The sequence below is a fragment of the Mauremys reevesii genome, linkage group 13 (genome assembly GCF_016161935.1).
Source record: "Mauremys reevesii isolate NIE-2019 linkage group 13, ASM1616193v1, whole genome shotgun sequence".
NCBI classification, from domain to species: Eukaryota; Metazoa; Chordata; order Testudines; family Geoemydidae; genus Mauremys; species Mauremys reevesii.
The window spans coordinates 46,790,497-46,800,901 of NC_052635.1; the positions used below are offsets into that span (position 1 = coordinate 46,790,497).

The 10,405-nt window shown below is 54.2% G+C and overlaps 1 protein-coding gene across 1 annotated transcript; it reads left to right on the forward strand.

The window, feature by feature from the left end:
* The first annotated feature begins 733 nt into the window (after positions 1 to 733).
* SCRT2 (scratch family transcriptional repressor 2) lies at positions 734 to 10,405 on the forward strand. Its single transcript, XM_039499496.1, has 2 exons — positions 734 to 882; positions 9,699 to 10,405. Exons 1-2 carry the CDS (start codon positions 741 to 743, stop codon positions 10,403 to 10,405), a joined length of 849 nt encoding a protein of 282 aa, XP_039355430.1. The 5' UTR covers positions 734 to 740.

Genomic DNA, 10,405 nt, shown 5'->3' on the forward strand with positions numbered 1-10,405 from the left:
CTGCCACCGAACATGGGGTTGTACGACCGTGCAGATGATTGTCCTTGCTATGGTGTGGTGCCTTTCGAGTGTGTGTGTGTGTATTTGTTGAAGAAAGTTCTCTCTTTATTTTGGAGCATGTCTCAGTGCTGAGCACCGCCCCTGCCTGACACCTGTTCCCCCCCCCAACTGAGACTCAGACCAAGGGCTGTGTCTAAATGTTAAGCAGATGGGCAGTGGGCCATCTCTCCGCCCCCAATTTCCCCCCTTGTCTTCCTTCTTGCCCCACCTCCTTTCACTTTTTCTCCGTCTCTTTCCTTTTTCCTTTCTCTTTCACACACTTTACCCATCTCTCTCCCTCTTCGCCTCTCGCTCTCTCTTTCACACACACACACACACACACACACACACACACACACACACACTCTTTCTCTGTCTCTTTCCCTTTCTCTCCATCCTCCCTTTCTCCCCCACCCCGCCCCAGTGCCTCGCCTGCCTGCCCAGCCGGTTCATTGGTAATGTGATGATTGTCCTGGGGGACGTTTGATGGATTAGAGAGCTAAACAGCTCCATTGCAAAGCACCACCTGATCTCCAGCCTGCGTCCCGTATAAAGACCGCGGGCCCTGAGTGCTGAGCTCAGCTCGTGTGTGCCAGCCTCCCCCCAGCCCCCTCCCCTCCCTCCCTGCCTGCAGTCCGCGCAGGGAGCTGTCCAGTGCTGATCCCCTCGGCGCGCAGGAGAGGAGCCCCCCAGCTCGCACCATGCCCCGCTCCTTCCTGGTCAAGAAGATCAAAGCAGACGCTTTTCAGCCCTGCGAGGTCCCGGCTCCCAGCTACCACCCCCTGGAAGCTGCTTATGTGCTGGCCGGGTCCCGGGTGGGCAGCGGCCCCGGGGCCGAGAATGGTAAGTGGCTGAGGACGAGGACGGAGAGGCGTCCCGGCAGCTGGAACGGGGGCAGGCTCCCCTTTACCCCGCAGTGCGTATTATCCGAGAACTAGGGTCCCCTGCACCAGGCGGGGCATCTCGGAAGGGGTCAGGAGCCCCTCTGCGCCGCGGTGCTTGTCGGAAGGGGGGTTGTGTCCCTGACACAGCGGAGCGTATTATTGGGAGGCTACGCCCCCTCCCCCCGTACACCGCAGCGCGTATTATAGGGGCGCGGCGGATTATAATTGACTGGAGTGGAGCTGACCCCCCGGGCCCTGGAGAGTCTGTGCGCAGTAGTCTCCGGACCTCCGCAGCTGCTGGAGAGACTCCGGGAGGTCTCTAAAGCATCATTACGACCAAGAACCGGCCCGTTGGGTTCGCAGCTGGGCAGGAAATGCCCGGCCAGAGGATTCCCTTCGCGGAGTGGGGCGATTCGAACCCCGAACTCCAGAGGTCATGTGCCGAGCGGCGCCCGGGCAGCCGCCTGGACTGGAAAAGTTGCATCTCCATGGAGGGTGTTGGGTATTTCTGTAGGTGGGGGTGGGAGATGTACACAGGCAAATGCACTTCAAAGGGAACCTGTGTTTGTAGTATTGTGTGTAGATGCATGTGTGTGGGTGTGAGTGACTGTGTGTGTGTGTGTGTGTGTGTGCACATACTAGGATGAGTTCTCTATATTGTGCATATGCATGTGTCTGTGGGACTGGGAACGGGGTGTTGTGTGTATGCATGTGCCAGCATATGTGTATTGTACTGTGTCATGTTTGTGCATCTGGTGTGTTTTGTTGCATGTGAGTACACACTTTGGGTGTATGGAGTGTGTGTGCACTGTGGTGTATGGGCATGGGTTTGTACAGATGCGGGGGTGTTGTTTGGATGTATATAGGCATGTGTTTGTCTATTGTGTTGGGGGCCAGGCACATACATTGTGTTGCCGGTGGTGTGCCCGTGGTTGTGTACTGTGTGGGCTGGAATGTGCAGCTGTGTCTTGTCCTTAGGAAAGTGACCCTGGAACCCAACAGCCTCTGCTCAGAGTTGCTCTGTTGTGAAATTTCTCCCCCATGGCTCCTGCTCCTAAGGGTATTGCTGCCCTTTGAGGGGTCTTGCTGAGCCAGAATTTATTACCCTCCAAAGACACACATGGGCAAGGGAGAGGGGGCAGCTTTTCTGCCTGGACAGCCCCCCAGATTTCCTCCGAGCTGGAAATGTCCCTGTGTTGTAGATTTCCTCAGGAGCACCAGTGGCTGAAGCTGGGCTAAACCCCTGCCCTGGGCTTGCCTCGGGGTCACATCCTGGTTGGCTTGGTCACTGCAGAACAAGTGGTGGCATTGACAAGCGAGAGCAATTCCCCAGGAGACAGGTGCTGACCCAGGCAGGGAGAAAGGACATCTCGGGAGGAACCGGGGTCAGGGGCACTGTCATTCCCAGGATGCCTCGTTGTTCAAAGCCCTGCCAGCGGGTTTGCCAGGCGAGGGGCTGTCACCTCACCAGCTAGACCTGAGGGAGCTGTTTGCTGCTGCCTGGGGTTGGCTTCATGTAAATGAGGAACGGAATGGAAGAGCGGGGGGTGGGGAGTGGGAAAGGACAGACGAGGAGACGGAAGGCCTGGCCAGTGTCCCCACGCTCCAGCCTGCGGCACGTGGTGGTCAGTGGGAGTGTAGGAGGCTCAGGCTGAACTAGGCACTCCAAGCTCCATTAGAAGGCCCTGAATGTGTCAGTGTTATGAATACGGCCCTGCTCTGTGTCCATATAACCAGAGCACCCAACACCATCGCTGGAGTGAGAAATGCTAGGCCTGATGGTGTGGAAGCAGAGTACCTCCAAGATGAAACCACAGCAGGGTGGCCCCCGAGGCTCCCCAGATGTGCCCAGGGCTGTGTCATGCAGCACCCCCAGAAATCTTCTCAGAGGGTTGGGTAGCGAGAAGCTCTGCTGCTTCCAGATGTTTGGAGGTTCCAGGGGAGGTTAAGTCACATCCCCATCAAAGTGAGCTGCAAAGTTGGGAGGTGTTGAATGGATTGCGGGGCCAGGCCCTGCTCTCTAATCTACCTAGCCCAAGGGGACATTCCTGCCTGCCCTGGGTGCTATGGGGAATTGTGAAGCAATTCCCAGGACTGGGCTCGATCCAAATCACAAGGCAGTCAATGTGAGCCTTGTCATTTACACGGACGGGTGCTAGATCAGCCCCTCATTAGAAGACTCCCCCAGCTTCACCTAACAGGACAGGTGGGTGGAAGGCAAACAGCTTGTGTCATCTCACTGGAGCCTGTTCCAGTCAAATCACTCCCATCAGGACACCTCTTTACAACGCTGAGAAGGCTGCAGGGCTGCCCCAGAAGAGGCAGTGATTTTGAGATGACTTCTCTACCTCTCCCTGCAGGTTCAGTGAGGAATACCAAGGGCCATGCTATATCTTAGCAGAGATTCGGGATGATCTGAGATTCAGCATGTCACAGCCCCGCCAGGCCTGCCCCCCATTTCAGGTTCACACCACGACATTAGGGACCTGGGATTCCCAACATTTCTTGAGAAACTTCCCCTTCCCCAGCCATCTCATCATGCACAGACCATCATCTGGCCAACTGGGCTATTGCATCCGAGAATGGAACTATCTGGGGTCAACAGAAGGCCCACTCAGTAGAAAGCTCTTGCGTATGAATTTGCTTCCTCTGAGTTAGTCAGGTGGCCCTGGCACATCCATGGATGGGGTTTGGTCTCGAGACAAATGCACTCTCTGCAGGACAGTTTTGATGGGCCCTAACAGCACTGCTGACCTGACAGCCTTGCATGGGTTTAATTCTATTTGTAAATACCACTAGGCACCTAGAAGAAGATCTGAATAAATAAATAAGGAGGGGAAGGAGGATGCTGTGGCCAAAAGCTGTCCCTGTGAGTCAGGAGCCCGCCATTCAAATCCCACTTCTGTCACTAACTCAGGATGTATGGCAAGGTGCAAGTCACTTCTCCTCTCTGTGACTCAATTTCCCTGTCCCTGAAATGGAGACATTTCACTTACCTACCCTGATTATTGCTTGGTCAGTTCTTGGAGCGCCTCACCATGAAGCCCCTACAGAAGTGCAAAGAGTTCTCATCATTCAGTATTTTCAGTGTACATTTAGTCTAACGGAACATAGTCTGTTTGTCTCCATCCTCCAGATCATCTCAGATCCAGCCAATGACCCAGCTGGAAGAGGACCAATAAACATTGATTTACTGCCCAAAAGAAGAGGAATACCGGGTGCTGCCGCTGGCATTAGTGAGCGAATGGCACTTAGGGGCTGCACATTTAGTCCAGTGGCTGGCACTTAGGATCTCTTGGTTCAATACAGGGGATGGATGGGGGAGTATTTTCACCTCATGTCTTGGGTGTAGTTATGGCAAATTCAGGCTGCGCCTTGCCAACAGAGGGTGGAATTTAGGGGCTCCGTATCGGTACTGCAAATGCTTGTATGGCTTTGGAGGTTTTCTGCTCTCTTCCATCCTCCTCCTCCCTGCATTTTTGTGTGTGTGGAGCAAAACGTGTGTGAAATATTTTGTGCACTGGGTGATGTAAGGGAAAGGAATCCACACAAGCCGGAGAGAAGCTGTTGAAGCCGCTCTCCTGGAAATAACCTTGCTGCATGCTCCAGAGAAAGTGTGAAAAATTGCTGAGGAGAGTGCTTTTCGCCCAGCGTGTGTGACTGCACTCTGTAAACAAGGAGAGAGAAAGGAGAGGAAGGGAGGGAGAGGCAGCTCCATAGCAGAGCTGGGGGTGGGGGCGAAGGAGCAGGGGCAGGGGAAATGTCAGGCGGCACAGCTCCATCAGACACACGCTGTGATGGAAGACCACCGGAGAGCAGGGGGGGTTACACCACGTTCAGGCAAGGAGGGGATGCTGCTTCTTAGGAGATGACAGAAATATGCTTGAAGGGTTTACAAGGCAAGTCTTTCCAGAGCTGGGAAGCCAAGGAAGCTAGGTTGGGAGAGGACACAAAATCCTAACTAGGCAGGCAGGCTGAGGGCCAATGGAGAGTGCAGGTCACACTCAAGCAATCAGTCACCTGGCACTTAGACTGAAGCAGGCCAGGAGGGAGACCCCCCCCCAGCCTGATACCACCGCACCCACCCCGTCTTGGCATGACTGGCTCCTAAAACTACTTGCGAGGAGTAAAACTGTTGCCTTAAGAGATGCAGCCGCTTGCCCTGAGTGAGGGGTATTTGCAGAAGAATTTCCCATCCCCACCAGGGCCTTATCCCCTGTCTGCGCAGAGTTAAAGCAAAGATCAGAATTCCTCCCTCAAACCAAAGCCCGAGTGTGTCTCCTCCACCCAGTGCCTTTCGGTCACCACACACAGAGGAAACCTGGGGTCCTTCTCATCAGGCACCCCAAGGCGGTTAGGAACAGAGTGCCCAAGCCAGAAAAATGTCTGATCCAATTACAGTCAAACTCACCTGATGTCAGTGTTAAAGGAGGAAGGAAGGTCTTGTGGCTAAGGCACCGGGGTGAGAGTCAGGAGCCCTGGGTTCTGCTCCTGGTTTTGCCATGGACTAATTGTGGGACCATGGACAAGCCACTGAACAGCTTGTGAAATTCCCCGGCTGCTAGCAATGGTGGCAGTGCTCGTGTAGACCAGCAGCTAGTGCTGGTGGCAGTTAACCCTGAGCAGACTTAGGCAAAATCATTGGTCCGGGCCCTCCCTCCCTGCCTTGGTTTCAAATAATTGACAGACATACAAACCATGCAGCGAGGCTGACAGCGCTCAGCCCAACCCCAGCTCTGCTCCCCCACAGACAGTGTGGTTTGGTGCATGGGCATTCCGGAGACCTGGGTTCTGTTTCTAGCCCTGCCACTGACTTGCTGTGTGACCTGGGGCAAGTCCCTTCACCTTGTGAGTCAGTTTCCTGACCTGTCAAATGGGAATAAAGCTAATTAGTTCATTCACAAACTGTGAAATCCAGGGACGAGACGCACGCTCTAGAAAGGCTGAGTATTTATTAGGATTAGGTAACGGCAGGATGGGGCCACTAGTGTCACATGAACTCATTGACATGGAGTATGTGGTGGAGGAGGTTACCGGTGATTTCCAAGTGCTGTTCAATGGGAAATCGTGTCATGGCCATTGATAGTAAGTAGGCACTGAGTGCGGTGAATTGGTTCTGCAATTGTGCTGATCCCCATATAGTGCATCCCTCCCCCCCCCTGCAGGGCAGATCCCCTCCTTTTTCTGGTTCCCCCCCCCAGCACCCTGGAAAACAATTCTATACCCCAATTGCCTCCTTACCCCCAAATTCAAGCTCTTCTGGGGGAATGCCCCCTCTATTCCCCAGCTGGCAACTGGCTTTATTCATGGAGGGTGGGGAGCAGCCCAAACCCAGGCTCCCTCCCGTTAATTTTTTTTATACTTGAAAACTCAAGGGTTTTATATATATACAGGACAGGGTGGGGATCAAACCCCTCACCAGAGCATCACTGGTACATGCTGCACTGCATAGGAGTAGGTCTGTCTCTGGCCCTTACTGCAGTCTTAGGTCAACCGGCTAGTACTGAAAGCTGCAAGCAGAGTGCTACCATGAATGAAGTTACTTCTCCTGGCGTGGAATATGCTTATCAGAATACCTTTGCCTACGAGCGCCACCTCCTGGTGGGTTTACACAAGCCAATGGAGAATAAACAATTGACAGAACAGGCCCTCTCCCTATTAGAGAAGAATATTGATAGACATGTACACATCAGACAGCCCTCAGTCTTTTCAAATCAACATGCTGAAATATTAATGCACCCAGAAATCCCTGGCTTATCTGAACTAAGTGCCGGAGCATACAGATGAGAGGCTGTTGCCAGTGGAAGAACACTTTTCTATCTCTCCTCGGCTGGACGATACCTTAGGAGTCAATGGAGTTGTGCCAGTTTATGCCAGCTGAGGATCTGGCTCGTTCATCCATATTTTACCATGCCACGCCAGCAGGAGCCGCCTGCGCTGCCTTCAGCAGTGGCATCCACATTTCTAATGGTGAAAGTGCTCCCAGCTCGTAGCCTGAACATCTGGGGCGCTTTATTTACCGATACGGGGGGGGATGTATGTGCTGGTGGGTTTGCACAAGCGGCACCTAACGCAGCCTCATCAGACCCGGGATGTTAATTTCAGAGATGGGACAGCCAGAAAGAACTCAGTGCCTCACGTATGTGTTGCAGTAGATGAGATGTAGAAGTCACTTCCAAAGGCTTTTGCGTCAGGGCCACTTGCACCAGGCACATGTGAGCCAGCTCATGGTGTGTTCAGAGGGGCACGTGTGTGCCCAATTACCTGTTTTGCATGCACAATTTGCATGCCCAAATAGGGGGCTTTGTGGCTGCATCACTGTACAGCTTCCTTTGATGGATTTAGCCCGCAGTGTTTTAAGTGGACGTGTCAGTCATTAGTCGACAGCTAAACATCATCCCAAGTCCCCAAAAGATCAACTACTCTATCAGCTCAGAGAGGTCAAAGATCATCAAACCAACCAAATACACTAAGTGATCAGGTGATGCCTGTTGCGTAGAGTGTTAGAGTTTCACACCACGTGTCTGTCGGGCTGTTTTGTTAGGTGCCCAGGATGCGTGGAGTGGAAGCTCTGATGTTTATATCCAGGGTGGAGAGAGAGGTTTACTTCCTGCAGATGGGGAGAGTTTGTAGTCAGATCCTGGGTTCTCAAACTGAGAGTCAAAACTGCCCTCCATTGCTCAATAGCGAGGGCGATAGGGGGGATCCCCAAACTTGTTCTGTAGTTAACATGGGGGACCAGTCTGGAAAAGGCTGAGACCCCCTAAGTTAAAGATGCACCATGAAATATACACTGCAGAAGGATGCTAAGTGCATCAAAAATATCCCTCTCATGAATCACCTTATTAGAATGTTTTACCGTTCCGAGCACTGTAGGGTCCTGATCCTCTCCTCTCACTCGGTGGGTGGACCCCCAGGGATCCCTGCCGATGGGGCACAGAAGCGAAGCGTGGCACTTCTCAGTGGCCATGCTTCCCCGTGAACACGCACACCGACCAGACCCTGCAGAAATCCCTCTGTGGGTTTGAGATCAGCACACAGCTAGAGGGAGTCCAGCTAACTGCAGACACTGACTGAGTCAGGATCAGTGTTTGCGTGCACGCTGCATGCAGCAAAACCCCCTGGGAGGCAAGGCAGGTTTGCTCCATTGGAGCCCCACTGCCAGGTATCCAGCACAGAAAGCGGGAACAGTTTCAGAGCTGAAGGCCCTCCAGGTGGGTGGCTTTGGTTTCCAGCAGTTCCCCTAGAGACTCCCTGACTCTTCCGAGTGGGAGGACAAGCCTCCTGGAGTTTCCAGCTCCCTGCAGTGGATGAGCGGAGCCTGGTTCTCTCCCTACTAGCTTTCCTTCTAAGGGGGTTCATGTGTCTTGCTTGTTGCAAGGAGCGTTTGGTCTTTTGTTCCCATGTACACTGCCTGCAGCTTCCTTACAGCTGCATTCTGTCTTCTCACCATTGCTGTCAGTTGACCTCAATCTCCAACATCCGTCTCCCCTTTGTGTCTCCGAGAGAGTCGTGGGGGTGGGACTAGATGACCTCCTGAGGTCCCTTCCAACCCTGAGATTCTATGATTTAGAGTTTGCTTGCACACTGATATCGCTGAGAGCAGGCTGGGCCTGTGTTCCCAGGGGAAATGGCTGGGGATGGAGGGCAAGACAGGGTGACCTCTGTGTTCTGTGCCAAGCCCCTTCCTGATCATTCACTTTGGGCTTGTCCAGTTTCCCCCAGGTTTCTGGAGTGGGGGGGAAGCGCTGAGAGACAGCACAGCTCATTGTGAGTGTCTGCCACAGTGTAACAATAAGGAGTTAAGCACTGGCAGCTGTCTAATGGCCTAGGAAGTGATGGAACCCAAAAGGGGCTGGTTGCAGTCTGGGGCTGCCGAACAGGTTCAAAGGGCAGGTGGAGTGAATGGGGGGGGGCGCGGGGATTCTTTCCTTGTGGCTCTCCCAGCAGCTGGTTGGATGGTGTGTGGCATGAAGAGATATACATGGAGGCTGGGCTGGGACAGAGGAATGGTGCCCCGCTCGAGGTCTATTGAGAATAGGGTGGCTGCACACTGAGATCTGGGATTGTGACCCGAGGACTCCTGTCTCTCAGGCCGGAAGAACAGCGCACTCTGCCAGGCCCGGCTGCACCCACAGATTCGCAGATGTTAGCAAATGGTGAACCTGTCCCAGATTTCAGTTTGCAATGAAACCCCAGTCTCAGAACGGGGCCAATGTGGCGTTGGCTGCTAGGGGCTCCCTATGAGAGCAAGGTCCTTTACACTGAGCTCTACTAATCATGTCTGTTCTGCATGGACAGCCGTACAGCTTAGACTAAACCCCTCGGGTCCTACTCCACCTTGCAACAGGCAAGAGGAGAATGCTGGGAAAGCGTCTGTGGGTCCAGTCACTCCCCAAGTCCTTGTCAGGATTCAGGAGTGGATGCCCCTCAGACATTGACTCCGGAGCTTCATCTAGTTTCCAGCACTCTCCTGTCCCGTCATCACCCCCAGACCAAAGGTTCTCATTTGGCTCATCATAGAGACAGCAGGCCAGTGCCAGGTTTGGATGCAGGGTCAGATCCTGAACCCTCGTCAGAAGTTCAGGAGCACCCAGACTTGGCGCTTTTGGTTTGCCCACCTCCATCCAAAACCCACCTAGGCTTTTCTTGCAAGTCTGCTGTGTACTAAAGGCTGCCCCAGGGAAGGGGTGGGTAGGAAAGGGCTGGGATACACAAATAGGGAAGGAGAAGCCCTGATCGATGGTGATCTCCATCTGTGTTTGTCTCCTGCAGGGTATAGCCAACATTGCCTCACGCCCTCCGACTATGAGCCTGACAAGAAACAAGGGTTTCAGCTGGTGTCTTCAGACCCGGTCTACGCCCCGGCTCATGAGGAGTACAGCGACCCCGAGAGTCCCCAGTCGAGCCTCTCTGCCCGCTACTTCAATGGCGAAGCTGCAGTCACAGACAGCTACTCCATGGACGCTTTCTTCATCACTGACGGCCGCTCCAGGCAACGCAGCGAGAGCCAGCGGCGCGGGAGCCACCGCCACTCGTGTAACGAGTGCGGCAAGACCTACGCCACCTCCTCCAACCTCAGCCGGCACAAGCAGACTCACCGCAGCCTGGACAGCAAGATGGCCAGGAAGTGCCCCACCTGCGGCAAGGCCTACGTCTCCATGCCCGCCCTGGCCATGCACATCCTGACCCACAACCTCAAACACAAGTGTGACGTGTGCGGCAAGGCCTTCAGCCGGCCCTGGCTGCTGCAGGGCCACATGCGCTCGCACACGGGCGAGAAACCCTTCGGCTGCTCCCACTGCGGCAAGGCCTTCGCCGACCGCTCCAACCTGCGCGCCCACATGCAGACCCACTCGGCCTTCAAGCACTACAAGTGCAAGCAGTGCGAGAAGACCTTCGCCCTCAAGTCGTACCTCAACAAGCACTACGAGTCGGCCTGCTTCAAGGGCTCCGAACACAGCTGTGCAATAGAGAACTGA